Source organism: Opisthocomus hoazin, chromosome 1, assembly GCF_030867145.1.
Source record: "Opisthocomus hoazin isolate bOpiHoa1 chromosome 1, bOpiHoa1.hap1, whole genome shotgun sequence".
Classification (NCBI taxonomy): domain Eukaryota; kingdom Metazoa; phylum Chordata; class Aves; order Opisthocomiformes; family Opisthocomidae; genus Opisthocomus; species Opisthocomus hoazin.
In genome coordinates, this window is record NC_134414.1 from 28567312 (window position 1) to 28595039 (window position 27728).

A 27728-nucleotide genomic window follows, 5' to 3' on the forward strand; every position below is an offset into this window, starting at 1 on the left:
TTTTTGAGTGCTTACATGGCTCACACTGTGGAGTATTCCCAGAGCATGTGAACTAGATTCCTTGTGGGTAATACAGAAGCTCTGGTCAGGAGTGCAACTGATGTGCCCCAGCAGCCAAAGGGGTTGGAGTCCACAGGAAGAGGGTAGTCTCTAGCCTGAAAGAAGACTTTAAAATGTGTATAGTGTAGATATCAAGTTCTCAGCACTGTCTGTTCTGCTCTGAAGATCCAGTTCTGTTGGGTTGTAATGGTTGCTAATGTAGACATGGCCAAACTGTTATAAGAAATAATAAAACCAAAAATGTAGCCCCATAACTCGTATTTCCATAATGCCAGAAATATAAATATTGGGTATTCTAAGCAAGTAGAAAGTTTTATTGACATTCCAGTTAATAGAGAAAACTATTGGTTTCTTACTGTTGATGCTCAAAACAGTAGAAAAACATGTTTTCTGCTTCTGTCAGTGGACTACTGTCTAGAGGAAGAAAAGTAGCTGAAGTTGTGTGTTTACAATGAAATACTTACTCTATTTTTTTCCAGAATATCTTAAAGTAAGGTCACATGATCCTGAAGAGGCCATAAGGCATGATGTCATAGTATCCATAGTTACTGCTGCTAAAAAAGATCTTTTGCTTGTCAATGATCACCTGCTTAATTTTGTCAGAGAACGAACACTGGACAAGCGGGTAAGACATAATTAGTACTAATAATGGCTGTGTGTTATATTTTTCGATTGTAATTCAGCTTTTTAAAAATAAATGCTTCTAAAAAATACTGAACTAATTTAAAAACAACTAATGAAAATCAATGTAATGCAAAAAAATCTGAAGCAGTCCATTTAAAGAAACATCTTTTGCCTCTGACTGGACTGTCACATTTTTCATTGTGCTGTATTTTTGTTTAAGACAGTACGATAAAAAAAAACAGGCTGAAGCACAACAATGTTGTTCCAGTTGTCTAGTTTTAGTAAAATTTTTAAGTCAGATGACACCCTTGTAAAATATTCTAACATTTTTTTGTAAGAGGTTTTGCAAGCATATTTTAAAATGTGTCATAGATTACTGATGGAAAATGTTCCATCCAACGGTAACTAGTTTACCTGCTTTTAGCTGGATCATTGGAACACTGCAGAGCAGTGTAGTTGCTTTCAAATTTGAGGAGTCTTGAAGTTTACTTTAGCTATGTTTCATTATTTGGTAAAATTTGATGTTTGCTGCTTATGTTAAAGCATGGTAAAAAAGGCTGTTGATGGTAAACTTTTAAAATTAACATTATCACCTGATTTTTTTTCATGTGGTGACATGCTTTCTGCTGTTGCACCCATGATACAATTGCAAATACTCAGTATAGATCTGTGAGAAAGGGTGTTGGCGTAAATTTGTGACAATTCGAATTTCAGGAGGCAGACTTGCGTAGTAGGTACTGGTGTTGAAAGGTTTAACATAATAGACTTGATGCAATGTATGTACTAATGGGAAAGTCTTGCATTTAGAACTCAATTTAACTTTTTTTGTGGATTAGATGTAGAACAGGAAGTGCCTGCCAGGAAATTCTGTAGTCTTTTCAGTTTTGAGTTTTGAAGTCTAATCTGGGTACTATTTGTTTTTCTCAAGTGGAGAGTGAGGAAGGAAGCTATGATGGGACTCGCACAGATATACAAGAAATATGCATTACAATCAGAAGCAGGAAAAGAAGCTGCAAAACAGATATCATGGATCAAAGATAAACTTCTGCATATATATTATCAAAACAGTATTGATGACCGGTAAGTCAGTCATGAAAGCTAGATAACTCGTGGATAACTGTGGTAACTTGCTATGCAGGTTTGTTGATTTGTTTTTCCTTTGTGCTTAAGTGCTGACAAGAAAGAGGAGACTTGATAATTCTGTATGTTTTGATCCAGTGCGTGATGTTATACAAGTGCAGCCAAATGTTGTCTTCTATTTATTTTTTATTTTTTCAAAAAGGCCAAAAGTGATTCTATAGGGTGAGAGAGGTTGGAATATTTCAAAATTTTCAGCTGTACTTTACCACTGCTTCAGTAAAGAAGGCTTTTGTTTATATTTCAGTAGCTGGCTGATTTTTATGTTAAAATTATTTTAAAAGATACAAAAAGATTATTTTTAAAATAAAAGATGCTTTAACGAACTTGCTTTAGATGTGCATGTTGTTTCTGTATGCTTTAAAACTGTCTAGTATGTGTAGTGAGAATGGTTATGGCATCTCATTCTACAGAAGGTTAGTTTTTGTGTATGATAATAGCCATGAATTAGAGCCTTGTCCTGGATTTGTGCTGGAAGCGGTGCCTCTGTCTTACCAGCTATAGAGTGTATGTGGGTGTTTGTATTGAAAAATAGGTGGTTGCAGGTGGGGAACTAGTTTGGGAACTACTCTGCCTTGACTAATGAAGACAGTTTTGTTGGCTTTGGAAATGAGCCTTTGGCCTTGACAGCATGATCAGATACAAATGGCATTGCAAACCCATACAAATCCATTCAAAAAATTGCAGCCTCAATCATCTCCAAAATAAGCAATCATTTTACCATGGAAATAGACAGAACTGTCTATCCAATCTCACCCAGTCATGTTTTTCTTAAACTTTGGGATCTTTTTAAGGTGACTTTGGGTTTTGACCACCAATTGTGCATAAGGATTTTCTTCTCATTTTTAGCGTAAACATACATGATTTTTTTTTTACTTATTTACTATGTTCTGTCAATTTGCAAAAGTCATGGGCCTTCTTTGTATTTACGATTGCAACATGGGTTTAGTTTTCCTTTGCTTTTTGCTTGTCAGTCGTTCCTAGGTAACTGGCAGACCCAAACCTTTCTGTCCTCCTGTTTCCAAATAAGGAACTTCTGTGTTATAGCAGAAGCTTTTAATAATTTCCGTGTGAATGTACCTTCATTTTTATTGTGCAAACAAAAGAAATGGAATAAACTCAGGCAATGGGGAAGGGGCTGGGCAGGGTCGAAGGGAAGTCAGCTCTTTCTGACTAGTATCTGAATTCTCGTTCTGGGCTTCATGATAACATAGGATATAATCAACATGATAGTTAATTTTTTATGTTAGGCCTGTTAATTTGGGTCAATCCATGAATTTACCCCAGTACCAACCTGTAGTGAACATTCGCTGATAAGTAAGAGATACCCTTCTCTAAAACCCTTTGGTTCCTATCTAGATTAATATATCTAATTTTGATAAACTCTTTTGTAAACTCTTAAAGATCCTACTGCTAACATTAACTTCGTTTTCTGTAACGATACATTTTTGAATAACCCTACTTTCATATGCAATAGCTGATCTCTAGATAGGTCTGAGAATTTTCGAATGAATGTTTTAACAATTCAAGACCACTTTCTTGCTTTGCATCTGATGTTTCTTAATCCTGTGTTTCAGATTACTTGTTGAACGCATCTTTGCTCAGTACATGGTCCCTCACAACTTGGAAACAAATGAACGAATGAAATGTTTATATTACCTTTATGCAACACTGGATTCAAATGCTGTGAAGTATGTGCTGTTTGTGACTACTTGCAGAATAATCTTCAGTACAATTATTCCTGTAAATCAGTTCTAAATTGTTACAGGTGGCCTAAGCCAGTGGACAAAAGTAGTTTGGGAACTATCAGAAAATAGAATGTAGCAATAGTACTTATTTTTCAAGTGGGATTTTGGGGGGGGTCGGGGTGGAGGAGGGCAAAATCACAAAACGTTACCAACCCCAAAACTAATAGGGTGTTTTCTAACAAGGTATGATACCTTTTAACCATAAACAGCTAAAAAAATGTACTGTCAGAGATCTGGCAAGAAGCTTGAATGCATGTCAGTCCTTTTATGTCTGAAAAGAGATAGTATAGGCAATAGCATTGACTAGCCCTAGATCTTATCTGACAGCTTCTTAATTTACTCCTTTTTTTAGCAGCCAGGATGACTTAAGAGTGGGAAGGAATTACTTCTTTGTCTTTCTTCCTTCAATACGCATTTTACTTATGTTACCTGCCTTCTCGAGCTTAAAATGGGTGGGTGCACATGAATTTGACTAATAACAGTTTTTCTGCTGTAATGTTCACAATTTGACTGAATTTAGTTAGTCTTACTTTATTTTTCATTTAGTAGTACTCAGTCATTTGAAAATTGAATATAGTTTTTTCTCGTGGGAAACTAGAAAAAGTTTTGTATATGAAAAAAATGGCTTAAAATAACCCCAAAGTCTTCAAATATTACAGAAACTGATGTTTGATTCCCCTGCATTTCTTGTATTACATGCCTAGAAATATTACAACTGTAGCAAACTAAAATTAAGAATAGTATAGTAAAGATAAAAAGTTCCTGTTCTGGTAATTTTTAGTATAGGCTAAACAAAACTGCAGAATGACTTCTTATTTGTTGCCTGAAATAACAGGTACTGATAACTTCTGCATTGTAGTTTTCATATGCAGTAGTACTCCTTTTAAAGACATAGTATCTTCAGCTAGTTACGTAGAACTGAATTTCACTTGTGGATTCTGGAAGTTTTCTAAATGAAGCTGTGACTTTTTTTCCAATATGGTTTATTTTTTCTGTAATGTGTTCTAATTTTCAATTTTGTCAAGTATCTCTAATGTGTCTCTTACAAGTCTAATCATATCCACTTTTCACAGTTTATTCATCTGGTAGCTGCTTTCTGTGTGCAAGAAAAACATTGTTTTGAGGATAAAAATCTTAAACATTCGCTTTAACCTGGTTCTTGGAATGTTTTTAGAGGAGTGATTTCAGGCTTGTGCAAATGAGGTCTTTATCGGCCAGACATCAGTTACTACCTACTTATTTTAAAGGCAATGTAGTTAAGCATCTGAAATGAAACTTGTTTCAAAATCTCACTTTGTCCCAGTCTAATATGACCAATTAAATTTTAGATATCATGCTGTTTAGCCTTTGCTCACAGAGCAGTGAGATTTTAGACGATAAGCACATTCCTGAGTCTGAAGTTGAAAAGAATTTGAAGGTTCTTATTGGACAGTTGTGTTATTTATTGATTAGATGACTTTGACAGCTCCTTTTTTTATTTTTTAGAGCATTGAATGAAATGTGGAAATGTCAAAATCTGCTACGACATCAAGTAAAGGATTTAGTTGACCTAATAAAACAACCCAAAGTGAGTTCAATTTATCTTTATCCCACAGTTTTACTTAAAAAAATAAACTGTTTTTCAATTCCATTAGTATGACTATCTCAAGCTTATTTTTAATGATAGATTGAAAATATTGTGGAAGTTAACTGATATTCCATTTGCAGTAGGAAATGTGTATACATTTTGTCAGTAAAAGTGAAGAGGTGTGGTAGAAATTTTAAAAATATTTTTCCAGTCATTTGATACTAAAATATTTGCTTCCAGTGTTTGGAGTTACATCTTGCAAGGATTGTTCTGGCTCTTGAAAGAGGGAAAGAACAGCATATTATTTTTGACTGCCAAATTGAGTAATTAAGAAAAAGTACCTATATACCCTAACTTTATCTTATGTATGATTAGTAACATTCAAGAAATTCGAATATTCTTATCGCAACAGGTTACTCATTTCTCTTCCTTCTTGGAAACTTGCGTAGGAGATACAAGACTACAGCTGAATTCTTTTTTTACAAATTTGCTAAGCAGGAAAAATCAAACATTTATTCAGCATATATGACATTCTCATAAAGTAAAATTTAGATTTCTTTTAGTTATATGTATATGCATGCTCATCGGCGGGGATCAGAAGATGAGATTCTGGATGTAATTTGGAATGTGATTAGAACTTGACTTTAATGCCGAGAGTTTAATCTGGTGCTTTTTTAACAGAAATGCGATATAGTAGGAAGTGTTGCCATGCTCACATTTGCATGTGTGTTTGTGTCATTTTTATTTTATATATATATATATATATACTCATATGCCACAGTAAATTTAATGAGGTTTTATGACTGAATTATCCATTCGCTGGAATTACCTGAACAGGAAGAGTGGGTAACTGCATTTTTACAATTGTGGTTGGATTATCTAATGTATCTGCTTGGAAATGCTACTGTCTTGCAGACAAAGACTTATCAAATCAAAATGCATCACTTACTGTTTCAGTCTCGAATGCAGTGAAATTAATAATTTTGACTTTGTGCATTTAAAACATGCTGTAATGCTTTATTAAATTCTAAGTGCAGTAATTGCTAGTACTACAATACTTCATTGCGTTTCAGTGACTGTATTGAAATATTCTATATGTACTGTTTTATGTTATCTGGTGTAATTTAAATACACTTATGCATTTAAAACTTGGGTTAGTTTATTGGTATTTTCTGCATTTCAGTTGAAAGCAAAATTTCAACTTTTCCTTTGGTTTTCAGGGAGATGTAACGAAAGTTCTTTCTCAATTGTAAAATACCAAAATATGATATGGAATTAAACATGTAGATTTTTATAACTGCCAGCGTAAGCATCACATTCAAAACAGTGTATGCTGTTGACAGGTTTGCATTTGTCCCCATGACTTTCATCGTATCTTTCGCTATTAACTACTGTTTCTCTACACTTCTCTTGAGTAACGAGACTGCATGGGAGAATTTAGGAGCTTGTGATCTGAGATGCTGTCAAGGGCAACGAAATGGTTTTGAGTCAGGGAATTTTAGTTAAGTTGGGTTGATGTCAATTAAACTTTTAATTATTGATTCTGGTATTGAGAAATAAAAGCAAATGAATAAACGCTTAGAGAAACACCCTTTGGTTCCCCTTTGGACACCTCTCTTCTCTGCTTTGCAGTCCCCAGACCCCTCGCTGCATGCTAAGCTCAGTCCCTTTAGTGAGGCAATGGCAGCACAGGAGATGAGAGTCAGGGCATGGTGGTTCCTTTCCTTTTGCTGCTCCTGGTTTGTTACCCACTGCTGCAGCATGGGTTCCTTCACCAGCCGCAGTCCCTTCAGAGTTGTACTTTCTCCAGTGCCTCCTCTCCACCCTTGCTCCAGCAGCTCTTACCCTGGCATCTTTCCTGCCTCTGCTCAGGATTCTCTTCTTTTCCTTCAGCATCTTTCTCTTCTGCTCTGCTCTCCTTCCTGCCCTGGCATCTCTCTTGTTGCCCCTAGCAGCTACCACCCTTTCTTAAATATGTTTTCTCAGAGGCACCATAGAGTCCTCTGGTTGAAGTTTTGGTGGGTGGTGGGTTGGTTTGTCAGTTGCGGAGCTGGCTGGAAGTGGCTTTGACCGGCACAGGAGTCCGTGACCTCCTCCTGCGCAGGTTACCCCAGCAGCCCTTTGCTACCCCAAACCCTGCCTGTTAGGCCCAGTGCAGATGCTTAGCTTTTTTTTACCAAAACTTTTTTCACTGTGATGCTCCTTGAATGTTGGGGGTTTTGTTTGTTTTATTTTTTCCCTGAATTGATAAATCAATTTGTATGATCAGTTCATTGTGCTTGAGATAATTTTTCATAATTGGAAAATTGTTAGAGATAGTGTTTCATAATTGGAGTAGGGCTTCGGGGACATACTGTCCAAGGCAGTAATAATCTTGAGACAAATACCCAGTAGTCATTCAGAGCTGTAGAAACGTTGTTTGCTTCAGGAAACAAAACTGAAATAAACTAGTAACGTTTTAGAGTATAACTGGGTGTTACCGTACATGCTTTTTCACTTTGGTTGAATTTCACCTCCTGGTCATGATTGTCTTAGTTGCTGATTTTTCTCCTGTAGGTATTGTCCCTGTGGCAAGTGTAGGCATTGCGAGTGCTCTCAGGCATGAACGGGGAATAGGACAAGAAGCAGTATACAGAAGTTGCCACAAAAAAAGTTTGATTAGGTAGTAAGGAAAAAACGTGCTGTAAGTGTGATCGAATGTGGGTACAGGTAGCCCAAAGAGGTTGTGAAATTTTCATCCTTGTAAATATTTAAAATGCAACTAGATGAGGCCTGGAGCAAAACCTGATCTAAGTTGGCCCTGCTTTGAGTAGGCAGTTCACCCAGGTGACCTACAGTTCTGGCATCCAACCTGCGTTATTCTGTGATTATAAATCTTTGAACTTTCCAGTCCACTGTTTTTCTCGTCTTAGAAAACCTTTTTGCTCTTTCGCAAAACTCTTCAGGCTTTCCCTAGTGTAAGCACTACTGAGGAGACTGAAAATGTGTTAAGAAACATTCCATTTCTGTTGATCATAATTTCTCCTAATCTGAGACAGAACGGACATCAAACTTGCCTTTAAGATGAGTTACTTCTCTGAAGAGCAAAATAGAAATCAAAGCTCCTCTTGTTTTCTCCTACAGCAATGGTATGCAGTTAAATGAAATACATAGACTTGCCTGTTCACACGTGAAAAAGTGAGTGAATGCTGGTTTGTCTGTATTGGAGTATGAGCTTTCATTTGCTTCAGATACGCAGCTGTTGCTATATTTCCACATCATGAATGCAAGATGATGTAGATAAAGTACTACAGTAGGTCTTCTAAAAAGAAGTGTTTCTTGATCATCTTCACTCTGTCATTATTCAGTGGAGTTATTCTTTTAACTTCTAGTAGTATACTTCTGACTCAGGTTTGTTTGGCTGAATGATTTGTAGTTTGCTGAAATTAAGGCCTTTTTTAATGGAAGCTTTACCCAGCACTTGAAGACGTAGGCAGTATTATAAGACCAAACCAGTCAGAACCAGAGAAACCCCGCAGTACAATTTTGGTATTTTTCTTCTGAGTCACAAGAGGTGCGAATATGGAGATTCTATGTCTGCTGACATTGTTATTTGAATCCTATAATCCAGATCTGATTTCTGGAGTTTTTTTCATTTCTTGTCTGAACAGCCTGTTCAGCTGTGACAGCCAAAAGCCCCGAAAATGACAGCATGCTTCTGACACTAAAAAGTGGTGGAAAGTTCTGTAGAAATACTTAGTGGCTGGAATTATGTACAAGGTGTTCATGTCACAGGACTGAGAGGATGTTCACTAAAAACATTGCTTGTCTTAATCTCATGCTGTATTTTTGTTAAACTGTGATCTTTGAGGTTGCCACTATTCTCAAACATTTCCAGACTTCCCACAAATTGGCTTATTAATTTCTTTTTTTTTTTTTTTTTGACATGACAAAAAATCTAAAATGTAAATATGTTAGAACTCAAAATAATCCTCTTTTCTTTCATAGTACCTAGTCAACTGCAGAACAGAAATTTACTCTGAGAAGTAGAAGGATACTCTTCCTGGAAATAGGCACTTCCATGTATTAGCCAAGGTTACTGTAATAAATTGTAATTTTAATATATCCAAAGCTGATGTGGCTTGTTTGAACCTTATTTGAGATCTATATGCAGATGTCATTAATAAAATGTAAAGAAATTAGATATGCCTGAACAAGACTGACCTCTCCTGAAGTTTTTTCTATCTGCTCCATAATAATTCTAAGACTTTTATAAGACAATATTACCGTCTTGCAGCACTATCTCTTAGTGGCTCATTGCTGATGTGAACTTGATGAGAAGGCCCAGTGTAGGTGTTCATTTGCCTCATTTTAAGTACTTCAGAAGAAAAAGAACTTTTCTTACCAAGATGAACCTTCTGAGTTGACTCGACATTTTCTTGTTTGGAAGACAAGCCTAAAAATTACAATTTTGTCTGTTATAAAGCAAATTCTGTAAAAGACAATTGTAGCAGTGGTGGTGGCGAAACACTGTTCTTTTAAATACTTTTCAGTGAAAGCTCATGAAATATGGTTGTGTCTTATTTAATTTTTTTCTCAGAAGAAAATAATTTGCTAGCTGTAGACCATAATTGATACTGTGTACATGCATGTTTGAAGTTTTGTAGACTTTGTAAGTTGTGTCACCAAGGTTGATGTGTCAGTAGTCATTTGGCAAAAGAGCAGCTTCCTTTATGGTTTGGAAGCTGGTGGGTCTGTGTGCTTTTAACAATGTTGCTGTAAGCTTGAGGTTTCTTTCAGGTTCTAATTCTCATTTTACTTTGAAGATTTCAGAGTTGTTCAACAACACTTACTACACAGCAGTGAAAGAGTTTTTTTTTTTTCTTTCTTTCTTCTTCCATCCACCTTAGAACACTTTTCTGAAGATGATTAGGGTGTTATCTTCACTGTGCAATCATGCCTGACCAATCTGATAGCTTTCTACGATGGCATGACTGGCTGGGTAGATGAGGGGAGAGCCGTGGATGCTGTCTACCTAGACTTCAGCAAGGCTCTCGACACGGTCTCCTATAACATTCTCCTAGGGAAGCTGAGGAAGTGTGGGCTGGATGAGTGGTCGGTGAGGTGGATTGAGAACTGGCTGAATGGCAGAACTCAGAGGGTTGTCATCAGCGGCGCTGAGTCTAGCTGGAGGCTGGTAACTAGTGGTGTCCCCCAGGGGTCAGTACTGGGCCCAATTTTGTTTAACTTCTTCATCAACGACCTGGATGAAGAGTTAGAATGTACCCTCAGCAAGTTTGCTGATGACACCAAACTGGGAGGTGTGGTAGACACACCGGAAGGCTGTGCTGCCATTCAGCGTGACCTGGACAGGCTGGAAAGCTGGGCAGAGAGGAACCTGATGAGGTTCAGCAAGGGCAAGTGCAGGGTCCTGCACCTGGGGAGGAACAACCCCATGCATCAGTACAGGCTTGGGGCGCACCTGCTGGAGAGCAGCTCTGCAGAGAGGGACCTTGGTGTCCTGCTGGACGATAGGTTGACTGTGAGCCAGCAGTGTGCCCTGGCTGCCAAGAAAGCTAATGGGATCCTGGGATGCATTAAGAGGAGTGTGGCCAGCGGGTCGAGGCAGGTTCTCCTTCCTCTCTGCTCTGCCCTAGTGAGGCCCCATCTGGAGTACTCTGTTCAGTTCTGGGCTCCGCAGTTCAAGAAAGATGAGGAGCTACTGGAGAGAGTCCAGCAGAGGGCTACGAGGATGGTGAGGGGACTGGAGCATCTCTCCTACAAGGAGAGGCTGAGGGAGCTGGGCTTGTTCAGCCTGAAGAAGAGAAGGCTGCGAGGGGACCTAATAAATGTTTATAAATATTTCAAGGATGGGTGTCAAGAGGATGGGCCAGACTCTTTTCAGTGGTGCCCAGCGACAGGACAAGGGGCAATGGGCACAAACTAAAGCAGAGGAAGTTCCGTCTGACCATGAGGAAGAACTTCTTCCCTCTGAGGGTGACGGAGCCCTGGAACAGGCTGCCCAGGGAGGTTGTGGAGTCTCCTTCTCTGGAGATATTCAAGACCCACCTGGACAAGGTCCTGTGCAGCCTGCTGTAGGTGACCCTGCTTCGGCAGGAGGGTTGGACTAGATGACCCACAGAGGTCCCTTCCAACCCCTACTATTCTGTGATTCTGCGATTTTTACTGATAATTACTTAATATTTGAAACTTAACAGTAATTCCATAAAAATTCCTAGTCTGTAGAACACTGTGGATTACAGCTAAAAGTTGGGGGGAAAGTTTCTTGGAAACTAGTTTATCTCCCTTCAGTAGCAGGAGATATGTTGTAGAAACATTACTGATTAGAAATATATTCTTATAAACAAAATGTACTTACTGTGTAGTTTTAGCTGGCCGTGAAATTTGTGGTATTCTTTTTTTTTTCTCTTCCATTTACTCTGTGTGAGAACTAAAGGTGGACTTTGTATGTGAAATTTAAAATCTTGTACCAGAAGAATTACTGTCAAGAGGAAAATAAATGAGATAAAAGTCTGTTTTGTGTAATTTATTTTGCTTGTAAGGAGCTGTTGGATGATTTTATATCAGCAATGGTTTCACTGAAATCTGAGCTTCACAGCTATCCTGAAATGCAGTTATGTTTTCTTTTTTGTTGTTGTTGTCATGGTCCCTGATTATTACTTTCACGATTATGCTGCTATCCTCTGCCTTCCCTGTTCAGCTGAACAGGAGTAGCAGTTGTCTCATTAATGACTTGCTCCATTTACAGTAAGGTGGGAACTACTGCTGAGTCTACTCAGAATCAATATCTGATCAAGAAGTTACAGTGACTTTAATGCTTGCCGTTCATTTTATATTGAAAAACAAGGAGACTTTAGGTGGAGAAGAGTTGCAGAAATAACCCGTCTGTGTTTTTTATAAGTTATATTTATAAGTTATATAGAGACTGAAGAGTAGATTGAAGATAAAAATATTTTTCCTAAGCTTATGTGCAACAGTTACTGTAGGTATGATCTACCTTTTGCTTACTGTAACTATCTAGCATTAACTTTGTGGTGGTGGATTTGATTTCTGACACGTTGATGCATTAGCAACATGATAGGTGCTGACTTGTAGGTAATGCATTGTGGAATTTTGCTCGCTTACTATTCAAGTGGAAACATACAACGTAAAATTTTTAATTAATACATTTTTCTTTTGTGACTTGCAGACAGATGCCAGCAGTAAAGCTATATTCTCAAAAGTGATGGTTATAACAAGTAAGTTGAAGTATTTACACCTTCTAAAAATTACAGTTGAAATGTCTTGCTTTTGCTTTAAAAATAATTTGAGATAAGCTTATAACAATTTTTGTAACAGATAAAATTTGTAACAAATCGTGATTAAACACAATGTGAGAATATGCTTTAAAGAATTAAGACAACTGTAAGCAGAGTTACTTCCTTACTGTAAAAAGTCTCTGGCCGTGAAGCTTGTCACATGACACTTTGGTTGCATCTGTTGTAGGCTATTTCAAAATGTAGATGATATAGGGTGTTAGTGTCTGCTTTACCATTTATTATAGAATATATATTAACTGATGCTAACTAACAGCTAAACTGTCTACTGACTTACGTATCTTTGAGTTGTTGGTATTGTAAGTTCTGTTGGGAGAATGCAAGAGTTTGGGTTTCAGTAGCAGGAAGGCACTTTGGAAGCAGAAGAACTGTGTAACCTGAACTCTTGACAAAGAAAAAAACCACCAACTCCAAAGCAACACTTCGTGTTCTCCCCAGCCCACCAGGCCAAAAATAGCATTAAAACCAGTAACAAGAAGAAAAACTTGCTTTACAGTTCTGGAATTTTATTTTTAAATCAACCTTTTTTTTTAAAAAAAGCAAACTGTTCTGGCAAAAAAAAAATACTACTTAAGGCTGTGTACATTTTTGAAAAAATGTGGTGGGAAAAAATGAATCTTGCTGCCTGGTTGGCCATGTTGCAAATCTTTTTTTCTGTTTATTTGTAATGTAAAATTTGCTCGCTTTATAATTTTTCTGATTCTTTTAGTTCTGTGTTGCATTAAAAAAAAATAGTCAATACAGCAAAACAAATAATTAATAGAACTTGTTTTGAACTAACTATCCCATGGTCCTGTACCATTTCCTGTGCCAACTCTGCTTAACAACTACTGTACCAAAACCATGAAACATCTTAAACAGTATACTAACACTTTGTCAATAATTTGTCCTGTTATAATGTAAATATGAAGTTAATATTTAGTTTAAAAAAATGCATGTTTAAAGCTTTTTTGAGAAATTGCAAGCTGTTGTAAATCTGATGTTTAGTGGAGGAGTAATTTAGCAAAAAAACCCTTTTGGAGGTTTTCACCTTTGTCATATCAGGTGATCTGTCTACCAAGTCTATTTTTCTGTGGAGTATAGGCTTTGCATTCCGAGGTCAGCTTCAGCTGTTACGATATTAACAGGAACAAGCAGACTTACTGGAAAATGAGTATGAAGGGAAAAGAAAGCAATAGCCAGGGAAGGTGTGTGGGTATATAAATTTTTAGAAATTGGTGTTCTCATAGACATGTATGCACGTTAAAATGTTTTGTTGGATGTTTTTTTTTAGTTTTTCCCACCCTGATTTGTTAACTTAAACACGCATAGGAACTTTCTTGATGTAGTATTTCAAACTTGTGTAACTTACGATACTAATACTTATTATAATAAATAGTGAATCCTTTTGCTTGTTTAAAGGAAACCTTCCTGATCCAGGGAAAGCTCAAGATTTCATGAAAAAGTTCACACAAGTTCTAGAAGATGATGAAAAAATAAGAAGTCAGTTAGAAATGCTTGTTAGCCCAACATGTTCTTGCAAACAGGCTGAAGGATGTGTGGTAAGAGTTGCTCTTAAAATACGTGAATATTTTTGGAACCGGATTGATTATAAATGTAATTGAAACTTATATTGCAGAGGGAAATAACAAAGAAGTTGGGCAATCCAAAACAACCAACAAATCCTTTCCTGGAAATGATAAAGTTTCTTCTTGAGAGAATTGCTCCTGTGCACATTGATACTGAATCAATCAGGTATTTGTGTGTGTGTGTGTGATGTTGGCCGTAGATTGCAGGGTTGGAAATTGGGGTTTCTGATTTCATCTTTAAACACAAGCAGTAATGGATCATGTGGCTGTAGTTGAAGGCCTGGTGACCTGCAGTATTTTCTTCTATTTCCCTTTGCTGAGGGGTTTTTTGTCTCCTCGTTCAGAATGTAGCCACACAAACAATTGATCTGTCATTGAGCACAGCCCGGACAACCTGTCAGTAAAAATGGATCTGTTGCTGATGGAGGAAGTTTGGTTTGTGACTGACTGACTGACTTATACAAGAAATCCCTGGCTGTGGCTATTAAAAAACTTCATTAAAGCGTTCCACTTAGAGTATTAGCTCTGAGGAGTTCCCCCTCTGAGGAGGGGGAAGTAATTGCTGAAATGATTATTTGACAGCTGTATTTGAGACACGTGGTACCTTACTAGAGACAACTGGTTCTAAATACTGGTAAATTCTTATCTGTTAATTAAAACTATAGTAACTGATTTTTAAGTACTTGAGCTTTTCACTTTCTGCCTGTCACATATACAATGTAATGGAGACATAGCGATTTCACTTCAAAACCTGCTTCAGAAACATTATTCTTAACATGGTTTTTCTTTTGATCTTAGAATAAATATGATGCGTAGCTAGATTTATACTTTAAATTTGAAAATGCATTTTTTCAAATTCACAGAAGCAATATAAAATGTATATTTAAGCTAATATTCACAAGTGGCACTAAGTTGTAATACTTGTTTCACAAGCTACCTACTGACTGACCATCATACAGCCTACAAGCAAAAAAAAAAAAAGTAAAAAGCACATATTTTTAGTTTTGCCACTGGATTGGTCTTCTCCCATCTTTGTAAATTTTCACTAAACTTCTGCTTCTTTTTTGAGACTGTCAGACTGTTTTTTTTAATAGATAGTCATTTTTGTCCAATTGGACAGAAAAAAGAAATAGTTGAAAGACTGACTGGAAGGTCTCTCCCTTGATTTTCTACCAGGGATTTTTTTTGGTGGTGTTTTGGTTTGGTGTTGGGTTTTTTGTGTGTGGTGGTTGTTTGAGGTTTTTTGTTTGTTAGTTTTTTGGATGTACTGAAGGAATATTATGAATACTGTTGAGCCCTTGATAGCAGAGCTGCCTGCATCACTCACTAATAGCATCGTCTGGGTAATCACCATTTCCCTTCCTAGGGTACAGTGTAAGACAAAACCCCAAGCATTACTGTCAAAGTGAAATATACAGGGGAGAAGTTTTTTAAGTTTTTCATCAACTCTTAGAACAGCTGTTTTATGGTGATTTTTTTCTTGATTATAGACTAAACATTGTAAACAGGTTTTGTTCCATCAATTATTAAGAATCCATAGCAGCTAGTAACCTCAGCATAATTCTTACCTGAATTTGTTGCTTGTAATGCTCAAATTCTTTTCTTATTTTGGTCATCCTTCTGAAGTAACGTGTAGTTCTTATTTCATGATGAATAAACATTCATGAACTTTGATTTAGATGGAAGATGAGGGCAACCAGATTCTGTGTGTAGTTGACTCACATTTGTTTTATAAAAAGCTTATGTTTTATATGTTTTAAATAAGTTTAATAAGCCTGTATCTTAAACTTATTACAAGAGTCATACAAAGTGGAGCTGCAATAAATACAAGGCCGTGTTTTTGTTTTTTTCCTCAGTGCCCTAATCAAGCAAGTAAACAAGTCTATAGATGGAACAGCTGATGATGAAGATGAGGGTGTACCTACTGACCAGGCCATCAGAGCAGGTCTTGAATTGCTTAAGGCAAGTATACTTCTGGTGGTCAGTGAGTGTGTGAAACTTTATGAAACAACTTTGTTAAAATAAACTTTGAATTGGTGCTCAGTATCTTTAGTCATAAGCATGTGGTGGCTGTCTGGAAGAATACTGGTTTGGTTTTTGTTCTTTGCTCTTCTTACGTGACACATAAGTAAGCTGATCTTATTTGGAAGTTGTTCTGCAGGTCAAAAGTAGTTGCATGTGTGACATCAGCAGCTGAGTTCTGATTATTACAGTGTGAATTCAGTGGTTTGTGAATATAGTTAAACTACTTTTGGAACTCTACTTGTGTATCAGTAAAATACTGTGGTTCCCCTGAGTTCCTGTTAGACTGGTGTTTTATCTATTTCAACTACATGTAATCTTTGAGACTCAGTTCATGTAGCAAACCCCATCAAGATGTGTTTCTGGGGACATTGTACAAAATTTCTTACTATGTTCTTCCTTTTTGCTAGGAGGAAAAGGGCTGATCACTATGTTATTTACAAGTACTGTTAAAGGCGTGAAACTTTAAATGCAACTACAAAGGGGTTTTTGTTTCACTTAGTGCTTTTAGCCTGAAGTCTTTGACAGAGGCTATATAATGTCAGCTTTGCCTGTACTTGCATAGAAAGGTACTTTTGCAATAGTACCACCTCAGTAATGTAATACTGTTGAGAGTAGTTCAACTGAGGGTTGATTTCAGAGGCCGCAGAATCTAAAGAACACCCATGCAGAGGTTTTCAGAATATCTTAGATCAAGTAGAGCCTTAGCAGGTTCATCTGAGAGCACGTGATTCTTTAGCCAGGTGTGCACGTTTAGATAAAAGGGCAAAAATCCAGTAGCACAAAGATGAATCTGAACAAGAATGAATCATGTAGTGAAGGACTATATATTTGAAAGAAGGCTCCCAGGTCAGTATTTACATATTCGTATGAACTAGCATGACACATTAAAGGAAGAGGAGTAAGATTGTCCTGAAGAAAGTGGTCTGTACATCGTGAGAAGAATCCAGAAATGACAAGTATAGGAATCTGGAAAAGGGAATGCTATACAATGAAGCAGGGAGGAAGGTAGCTTGGTGAAGGTAGAAAACTGTGCATGAAGAAGTTCCTAGATTTTTAGGATAGTTTCTTTGCCATGGGTCAGAATATTATATGGGAAGAGGCAGATAATCAGCAGTCACTTAAAAACGAAGAGAAGGCAAACTTTCAGAGAGGATCAGATAAAGATTTTTTTTTTTTTTTTTTTTTAATGTGAGAGCACTGTCATACTTGCAGACAGAGTCCAAGAATCTGAAGGAGAGGTACAGGATCTGGTAAGCTGCTGTGGAAAGCTTGAGGGACTAGAGACCCTACGGGGTATGTCTATGTTACTGTTTCAGAGTTAGGAACTTCACTTCAGAGCGCAACCAGTTGTTCCACTCAGCAAACAAGCATGAAGTCTGGGAGCACACAAGCTGGATTCCTCTTAGAGAAACAAAATTATGAAATGGGCTGCAGAAACACATGTTGTGTTGCAGTGGATAAAGTGGGTTCAGTCAGTCTAGAAATACTGTGAAGTAAAACCCCCGAAATGGGTTAGCAATAGCATCAATTGTGTTTCTTGTAAGACCTGCTTCTGCTGTAACCTAGCACTTGCTAATGTGGATGTAGCCACAGAGAAGTAGATGTTGACAATAACAGGAGAAGAAATTGAGAAGGGAGAAAGAAGTTAAGACTGATGAGATCATGTGTAAAGACAGAGATGTTTAGGAGGTACTAAAAAAAAAAGTCAGAGAAATGTGGATCATGTGACAAAACCAGGCAGAGTATCATAAAAATTCCAATATGGCAGTGGAAAATGACTCTGGATGGAATATTCTATATAAGTGGACCTTTAAAAAGTATTAACATGGCTTTCATCTTATTTTGGCAGGTACTTTCATTTACGCACCCTATCTCATTTCATTCAGCTGAAACTTTCGAGTCTCTCCTGGCTTGCTTAAAAATGGATGATGAAAAAGTGGCAGAAGCTGCGTTACAAATTTTCAAAAATACAGGAAGTAAAATTGAAGAAGACTTTCCTCATATACGATCGTAAGTTGTATGTCTTACTCTGTTAGAGTAGTGTTCTTTACTATATGGGATTTGGGAAGTTCTCATTCTTTCCTTTGCATGCTATAGTGTTATCCTGCATTCTTCTGGAAGGAAGTATTACTTCAGGTAAAACAAGAGAGAGTTGAATGACTTCAAAATGCAGTCCTTTTTGAAGAATTGAAGTGAAATGAATATATCCAAAGCAGTGACAGCTGATATGTCACTAATACTACTATAATTTTTGTTGTTGCCCTTCAGAATTGCTTTTTTTTTTTCTGAATTAAATATCTGGCAATGTAAAAACATTCTTTGTGATTCAATGGGAATGTGTAGACGAGAATATTTCCAAAAGAGCATTTAGTAACTTGTGCAGATAAAACATTTGTTTTGCCATGTGGTAGTTTACCAACAGAAAACAGAGGGTGTTCTGTTGTTTGTTTTTGTTTTTTTTTTTTAGTTGCAAGCCATGTAAATTACCCTTTTTTCCTTTTGTTGAAGAAATTGTCAAACCAGGGCAACTAGCACTTTTGCAGAAGTGTTGTGTTCTATACAAGTGTATCTGTACTTTTTTGCTAGCTTGATATTTTGGTAGATTTTCAATTTGTGAAAAGATACTTTTTTTTTTTTTTAGTGCTTTGCTTCCAGTGTTGCATCATAAAGCTAAAAAGGGACCCCCTCGTCAAGCCAAGTACGCTATTCACTGCATCCATGCAATATTTTCCAGCAAAGAAACACAGTTTGCACAAATATTTGAGGTAAAATTATAATATTTAAGTTACTTTTTATTAATCTCTTGCATATGTAAACTGAGGGATGTAGTGACAATATGTATGGCAAGCTGTATCAAATTTAGAAAAGAAATTTTTCCCCTTTCACTTTGTTCTCACACAGTTTGGCCTGAAAAATGGTAGTAGCGAGTGTGTTTTAGTATCCCATGATCAGTCAAGTTTAGGGTTATGCACTTTAACAGACAATGGAGTAAAACAAAATGTTCGACTCTGCTAGAACCACGAACTCCTCATGGAAAGAGGAACCATACACCGCTCCTCACTCCCATTAATACTGGCCTGAAGTATTTAAATGGTTACAGAAAGTATGGAAAAACTGAATTATGGTAGACTATTTACATAGATTTTGGAGTTGTAACTGTGAATGTACTTTTTAATTAGTGTCCATCGGCCCCATCTTGAAGGCTGAATCATAGTCCATCACTGAAATTACCACCTTGAGATGTAATACGCCCACTTCTTCAACAAGAAAATACGCTTTTCAGTCCATTGTTTCCCAAATGGTCCTGCTTGAGCTGCCACTTTTTGAACTACCCAGATGTGATAAACATTTTGTCTTTCTTCTTGATTTTTCTTTTGATTTGTAGGAGATTTGTAGGGTTGGTGAATGTGTCTTTAAATAATCAATAGTTCTTTTAAAACTGCATTTATGAAATAAAAACAGACCTGGACAACTTGGTACAGAACTCTCACCCACCCCTCCCCACAATAAGACACAGATTAAATCAATAATACCTGAATTTGTTGCCTTTATTCTAGCCACTGCATAAAAGTCTGGATCCAAGCAATTTTGAGCATCTCATTACGCCATTGGTTACTATTGGCCATATAGCCATGCTAGCACCTGATCAGTTTGCTGCCCCTTTGAAATCTTTGGTTGCCACTTTTATTGTTAAAGACTTGCTGATGAATGACAGGGTAAGTATTTTTAAAACCTTATATTAAGGTGCTTCTCCTGTAGTAAGATACTCAGCGAGTAGTTGTGAAATTATTTGGCTTGTTGATTCTTCTTTCTGTATATGATTACCTGTGGATTTCCATGTGTGCTGTTTGACTGAATTGGAGACACACAGTACAGGAATGGAGATGGTGCTAATTTGGTGGTCCTCACAAAAGCAACAAGGTGTAGGGCACAGCATTTGGTCACTGAGGACTTGTCTTTTGTTAAAATGGGGAAATTGTTACTGACTTCACTCAGTCTCTTGAGCAAGCAAGTTGTGATTTTTTTTTTTTTTTTTTTTAGGAGGTATAAAACATTTGAAACGCTTTCACTTTTTTAATACACTGTTTAAACGGAAGACTGAATTTTAATTTTTCTAGTACTCTGTATTGATAGTGATTATAAAGTGAAAAAAAAAAACCCCAAACCTTCTGCATTGTCAGCCATTGTTTAGGGAAGGATTTACTGTCTTAAACTATGCACTTGAGGATATGGAAACTGGAAAGTACTTGCAAAGCAATGGCTATTCAGCTCTAAAGCAGTAGTTTTCAGGTAACAATAACAAGAAAACCCCTTTCTGTGAAATTCGATGATACTTCAATAGTGAGGTGAGAACAGTATCTCACTTCTGTAATGGTTACTTCTGTAAAATACAGAAGGCAATAAGCTGAGTGCTGCTGTATTGTTCTTAGAAGTAAACAGGGAAGAGCAGGTTACAGCAGGTTTCACTGAAGAATAACAGTAGTGTAACAAAATGTAACATTTGGTTTAGCTTCCAGGAAAAAAGACAACAAAACTTTGGGTCCCAGATGAAGAAGTGTCTCCTGAAACACTTGTTAAAGTAAGTACCACTCTGTTTTCCTGTGGTCGTAGGATCATAGAATGGTTTGGGTTGGAAGGAGGAATGATTGTGTGTGTAGTATTTAATAAAGTTAAATATCTAGATTCCTAAAGCTGTCGACTGTTTTTCTCTGTTTCCTTGTCATCTTTCTGAAAGTAAAAAAGAAGTAACTATTTTAAAATTGAGAACCTTATTGAAATACGCATTTTTAGATTGTCAGAAGAGAAGAATTTGCTTTTGGGAGCATCTACTTCTTTTACTTTTGTAAATAAATTTACATATACACTTCACTGAATTTTTATTATAGCTGATTTTTGGTTTGGGGTTTATTTTTGGCTTAGGTTTGGTGTACAGCACTTAAGTATTCCAGATATTATCACTGTTAAAGTATTTTTTTTTTCCTTCCTATTTAACATAGGAGTTAAATACCATAGAGACTTTGTTTAAAGCCTTCCCTGTTTCGTTTGAATTTGTAGGACATTCCAGGAAACTTTCAGCCTTGTTTGGGAATAAAGAAAAAATAGTTCCTCACATGAATAAATGTGTTACATTGCTTTTCTCTGTGTACAGGGTGTGTTAGATAAAAACCTAGATTTAAACAAAAAACTCTACAAATTTTAAAATTGGGGAGGGGGGTGTTGGGGTTTTGTTTTTCTGGGCTTAGCAATATATATTCTCACTCAGTTTTTCACTCAATCGGAAGCAGAGTTATATTGTGGTAAATACAGCCTATGTGTGTATATGTTTTTAAATGCCCTTTCTTTAGAACAAGGATAGATGATGCTTTCACATTTTCTTTCAGAACTAGAAAGATGCATATACTTTGAACCATGCTGTTTCTAAGTTAGTTATAGCAGTCACTTAATTTACAAAGCCTTTTGAATAAAGTTACTCTGATGGTTTTAGGAAGTTCTTTGCCTTTTGTCCTGAAGTTGTTAAACTCTTTGTAGCATAATACCTCCTTCTCTGCTGGTTTAGTAAGTACTTTGGTTTCCACCTTGGTACAGAACAAGTTACAGGAAATGCGCAGGTGTGTTTGTAGTTATTTGTTACTTTTTGTTCATTTGACTACAGCAAGAATACTTTTCACATTTGCGCAGTTCCATAGTTACACAGTGCACTCTAAAATCCGTTAGAAGAATGCATATTTGTTTTGATTTCATGAACTGCTAGTTAACAGACATGATTTCAGTTCAGTGATTATACATGCAGCTTGAAGTAGTAAATATTAATTGTTTTTCTTAATTTTGTAAATGATTCATAAAGCTGTAATATCTTTCTAAAACACATTTGGTGTTGATAAAACTTACCAATTGGCTTATAGAAAATCTTAAGGCAACTTAGAGTTGAAGCCAAGCCTGAAAGCTGTAAGAAGCATTTATTGGCAAGTGAAAACAGGTTATTGTGAAAATTCATCTGCAATTTTAAATAGCATTTATTATCACTGAGAAACCTATATTTAATGAACGCTGCAGGCCACAGCATTAGTTTATAAACAAATCTCTCTGACAGTGTGTTTTTCTTTACTCTGGTTTTAAAAGCCTTTTTTAAAAGACTCCATTTGTAACGTAACGGTAATATATCTAGTGGGTGATCTTAAAGCTAGCAAGTTTAAGTATGAAAGGCGGAAGGAACGATGAAGACAAAATCCAGCCTAACAGATGTAGACTGATACAGACTACCTTAGTTTTGGATGTAAACCTTAAATGAAATGATGTCTGTAGAGAAATGTTTCAGTGCAGTATTAAATATGAAATGGGTTAGTTATTGTTTGAGTTAGTCTTGAATTCCTACACCTGGCACTTGAGTGTCTAGTCTACAGCATTAATCTCTCTTGACAGTGACCAGTGCTGAATACTTCTGTGCACCCTGCACAGAAGGGTGGATTGAGACTTTAGTAGTAGTAGTGGTATTTCTTAGTTCCTGCTATGTACACTGCAGTAGAAGGTTTGTCATCCTATTTCTCTAGCTGTGCTTGAAGTGGACTTTGTTTCATTTTTCTCTACTGCACAAGCCTGTATGTTCTGTGATATTCCTGCAGCATTTGTGGCTCTGAAAATTCTAGTAGAAACCTGAGCTAGCTCTTGTCATAATGTTGATGTAGTAGGAAGACAGTGTTTCTGAGATCAGTAGATGGGATGGGAGCCCATTATACTTTTACAATGGAGGCATCATGATAGCCTCTAGATCAAAGAAAAGGGCTACAACTATCTGTTGATTATTTTAATTGTTAATTTTAATCTTTAAAATTAATACTTATTCACTACTGACAGCTTATGTAGAGCTAATTAATTGTGGTTTTCTCATGACAAATCAGACTTCAGTCACATTATATTCACTGTCTCATAAAGAAATGATCACATCCTGTCACTTCTGCTTGCACTTCAAATACACATAGTTAATGTTGTGCTGCGAAGTCTAGTACAAAGCAGTCATTTGTGACCTTTGATATGGTTCTGACACATTGTATTTTGACTTTCTTGATATTTTCATGTTGTATATAATAATGTTTAATCTCTGGGGAGAATTCTAGGCTCATGGGACACACTTTGAAACAAGAGCTTTAAGCTGAATATAAAAAAAAACCTGGGAACAGTCAGGCAGTGGAACAGGTTGCAAGAGGTTGCAGGTTGCCAGGAGAGCCTGTGCTGTATCCGCTCTTGGAGGCTTTCAACACCACGATGGATAAAACTGAGACCAACGTGGTCTGACTTCATAGCTGACTTTGCTTTGAGGAGGAGATTGGACTGGAGACCTCCTGACATTCCTTCTAACTGGAATTATCCTTTGATAGTTATGCTATTTGGCTAAAAAAAAAAAAAAAAAAAACAACCACACAAGGGCAGTACAAACTCATGTCATGTTTGTTTTAAGTATTCAGGTAGCCAGAAGCAGTGACTAGGGGAGTTCTCATGCCTTGTACTAATTTCATGGGAATGCTTAATTCTGAAGGGTTGCTGGAATGTCATCATATCAGCAACATCAGCAAAGAAACAGGGAGCGTAGTGGGGTCAGAGGAAAATTCTGAAGCAGTTGGGATTAAGACTTGCTACGTGGAGGAGAGACTAGACTAGATTTGGACAGTATAATTTGGGTAAGGGACTTTTGGAGGGGGAAGAAAGAAGCAAAGATAAAACTGAAATTGCTCAGGAACTGATATATGGGCACAAGATAGCATGTGGCTGTTCCCTGGCTGAGTGCGTCATTTACTTGAAGACCAAATAGAGCTAGCATGTTTCTGTCCTCCCAGCGAACGGGAGGCATTGATGGTACAGGTACTGGTTATGACATGAAGAAACTGAATTGGCAAGCTGTCAGAAGATCTGCTGCTGCTATTGTTATTATGGTGGTTTTTTTTTTATTGCCATTGAAATCTTCTGGTGGATACTTACAGCTGTTTTAGTGAATGACTCTTTGAAGGCTAGGGCAAGACAATTTCATTTCTGTTCCAGAACCTCCATTTGCATTTTGAGTTCTTGAGTGACAAACATCCTACCTCTTGCTGGTGTTACCCATAGAATTACAGTTCTGTAGGTGGAGTGATGGGCTACAGTGCTAAAAAATAAACTCATGTAGATGACAATCCTAGAACTTCGATCTGAAGGGACCATCTGTAACCAGTTTTTTAAGTAGAATAGATCAACTGTATGATGAACTTCATTCGGTGATAGTGTAAATGTTTATATAAAAGTTGTTAGAACTGTCTTTTCCATTAAGGAGAAAATTTGACATTTCCGTGTACAAACAGTGCTAGCTTGCTTTCCACCATACCTCAGTTTTTCCAAAGCTTTTGGATTTTGTGTTTTGAACTTCAGAGTTTGGTGTTTTGGTTTGGATTTTGGGGTTTTGTTTTTCTTTTTTCCCCAAGGATATCTGCTTGATTCAGATGAGCATTTTCATTTTGCTCTAGGAGGATACTGCTCGCTCTTTTTTTTTTTTTTTTTTATCTCTGTTTGCATATGAAAAGAAAATAAAAGGACAAAGGGATTCAAATACTAAACTAAACTTAGTCTCCAAATTCATGCTTTATTTTCACTAAAGAAATGTGTGAAATTATTCAGTATTTCATGATAGCTGCTGGATTGCTGGATTCTGCATACTTTTAGAAGCTTGCCTCAAAACTCTTGGTGTTTGCATTGACAAAATACAAGTTATCCTAAGTAACAGGCTTTGAGGCTTTTCTTTAAATAACCATGAAATAAATATTCTTTTCCAGGACGAGGTATCTTAATACAGGTTGATACTCTAACAGTCAAAATGTCTATGAAGTGTTTTTTAATGTACATGTCTTAAATTTGAACTCAAATATCACATATATAAATAAAGAATATATAGGGATTGTTCAAGCACAGGAATTGCAGGAATATAGGAAGATGAAAATGTGTTCTGCTTTTTGATCCAGTAGCATTTTCTTAGTAAGTATAAATTGTTTTGCCGATTCCACAGTGTTTGGTAGATGTAAGGTCAACTAAGACAATGTTTTCACAAGACAAAATATGTGATGGCTTAGTGGAAGAAACTGTTCAAACTTTAAATGTTGTATGATTTTTGTCTGCTGTAATAAATGCTTGAGACTTTCAATGAGAAGTCGCTGTCTAGTGAGAGTATGTCTAGTTACCTTTCAGTACTTAAATGATGTTTTGCAGCCTTGACAGGCTTATGTTCATAGCGGTAAAAAGCACTTGGGGAAAATGTGTGTGATGAAATTAAGTTAAAGATTATTTTTAAAATGTGGCTTATGGTGTGATTTGACTTCTGCATGTCAAATTTTTTTCAGATTCAGGCCATCAAGATGATGGTTCGATGGTTGCTAGGAATGAAGAACAACCACAGCAAGTCAGGAACTTCTACTCTGAGGTTGCTAACAACAATACTACACAGTGATGGAGATTTAACAGAGCAAGGGAAAATTAGGTATGTCACAGATGGTAATGTTTTGATGTATGTGATGCGGTGGGGGCAGTTTTAGTCAAAGTGGTACTTAAACTATTCTGTTAGACTGCTTAACAGTTTATACATCTTATTTTGTAAGAACTAATGGCAAGCTTGGCTGGATTCCTTCATAAGTTTGCTGAGTCTCAGGGTTTGTAACACTGTAGATATAGCTGTATTTTAATGGTTTTATCTTTATTTTATCTCTTTCTTCAAAGAGCCATTACTTATATTGCAAGAATAAACTGTGTAACTTCCTCTTTCCCATTGAAAATTGGTTTTAATTTTTTTATGCAGCTTGCTCTTCCTGATGTACCAATTGTTTTGTGTGCCAACGGCTGATAGGGTGGCTTTCTTATGAAAAATAATAGCATGTTGCAGTAAACCAGGTGGGAATAGCTAATATATAAGACACTTCTGCTTGAAGGCAGACTTTAATCCCTGGAGGCCTCTAAAGTGAAAGTAAGAGGAAAATGTGTAAAGAGGATTAGGTCTCAATAAATTATTTACCTTTTAGGTGATTGTTAGACAATTTATTTGGTTTTCTGGGTATCTTCTTAATCCTCTGCGGTAGGGGAAGTGACAAGGTGTCAGCCACTACTGCTTGCCAAACACTGAAAAATTGTGTCTACAGAAGTGATTAAGGGCATGGGTGGATTGTACCCGTAGGACTGAAAGGGTTTTACTTTTGGGGTAAAGTTTGATGTTATACAGTGATTATGCAGATAGAACCTATGTTGTGTGTGCAGAATTGCAAACCTGAGAGTTGTCTAGTGTGTTATCTTTGAGGCAACTGCATAGTTTTTCTTAAAGTTCCCTTGTAAATAATTGTTTCATAGTTTTAGTTTCTGTAGTATGACCATTCATGGCAGATACTAGCGAGTTAAGTGGCAGTAAGTTAGCTTTTAAGCATAACTGCTTGGAGCATATTGTTGGCTTATCCAGTAGTTTGTGAATGGATCAGTTCTGTAGGTCCTGTGTGTTTTCATGCTTGGAGTGATGATTATTTACTGTGCATGTTTTAGAAATTTTATTTTCCCACTGTTCTTGTACTCAAAACTAGAAATAATAATAGAAACTGTACATAATGATGTGATCAGTTTTCCATTATTAAAGTAAATGGAGGGCTGGTGATACTTCTAGGGGAGGAAGAAAGCTGCAATGACATGTGAGGTTGCACTGTGTTAAAGGCAACCCTTAACTCCAGAGCTTGGAGCTCTGCCTTTGGATGGATGATGAGCCAACAGGGAGCTTATGGTTTAAGTTTAAAGAGCAGACTGGTATGGGTGACATTGTAGTGGGTGTCTGCTGTAGGCCCCCTGACCAGGAAGAGGAAGTATTTGAGGCCTTCTATAAACAGCTAGAAACAACTTCAGGTTTGCAGGCCTTGGCCCTCATGGGGGACTTGAACCACTCCAATACCTGCTGGAGGAGCAACACAGCAACACAAAACAATTCACGTGCTTCCTGGAGAGCGTCAGTGACAACCTCCTGACACAAGTGATAGAGGAGCCAATGAGCAGAGGTGTTCTGCTGGACCTCATACTTGCCAACAAGGAGGGACTCGTTGGGGGTGTGTAGGTGAAGCCTTGGCTGTGATGGTGGAATTCAGAGTCCTGAGGGACAGCAAGGAGGGCAAAAAGGCACGATCATAATGCTGGACTTCAGGAGAATGGAGCTGGGCCTCTACAAGGATCTGCTTAGTAGATTCCCATGGGATAAGGCCCTGGAGGGAAGAGGGGCCCAAGAAAGCTAGTTAGTTAGCATTCAAGCATCATCTCCTCTAAACTCTAGAGTGATCAAAGCAGAAGGTGAGGCAAATATTTCAGCAGACTGGCACGGATGAGCAAGAAGCTCCTGGCAAAACTCAAACGCAAGAGGAGGGATTGGGAGCAGCCCTGAGAAGAAGCACTTGAGGGTGCTGGTTTATGAGAAGCTCAACATGACCCAGCAATGTGCACTCGCAGGCCAGGCGGCCAACAATATCCTGGTCTGCATCAAAAGAAGCGTGGCCGACAGGTCAAGGGAGGTGATTCTGCCCCTTTACTCTGCTCTGGTGAGGCCTTGCCTGGAGTCCTGTGTCCAGCTCTGGAGCTCTCAGCAGAGGAAAGACAGGGAGCTGTTGGAGCGGGTCCAGAGGAGGGCCACAAAAATGATCCGAGGGCTGGAACA

At 37.3% G+C, this 27728-nt stretch overlaps 1 protein-coding gene across 3 annotated transcripts in view; it reads left to right on the plus strand.

The window, feature by feature from the left end:
* Nucleotides 1-27728, plus strand: part of PDS5B (PDS5 cohesin associated factor B) — a 129976-nt gene that overhangs the window by 66119 nt on the left and 36129 nt on the right. For all 3 annotated transcript variants that reach the window (XM_075420258.1, XM_075420277.1, XM_075420267.1), the window contains exons 11-23: nt 540-685; nt 1613-1764; nt 3399-3512; nt 5055-5136; nt 12326-12374; nt 13854-13993; nt 14071-14186; nt 15877-15982; nt 17895-18055; nt 18687-18810; nt 19603-19761; nt 20556-20624; nt 25402-25538. In XM_075420258.1, the coding sequence (XP_075276373.1) occupies nt 540-685; nt 1613-1764; nt 3399-3512; nt 5055-5136; nt 12326-12374; nt 13854-13993; nt 14071-14186; nt 15877-15982; nt 17895-18055; nt 18687-18810; nt 19603-19761; nt 20556-20624; nt 25402-25538 (1555 nt within the window). The remainder of the gene's footprint in view (nt 1-539; nt 686-1612; nt 1765-3398; nt 3513-5054; nt 5137-12325; nt 12375-13853; nt 13994-14070; nt 14187-15876; nt 15983-17894; nt 18056-18686; nt 18811-19602; nt 19762-20555; nt 20625-25401; nt 25539-27728) is intronic.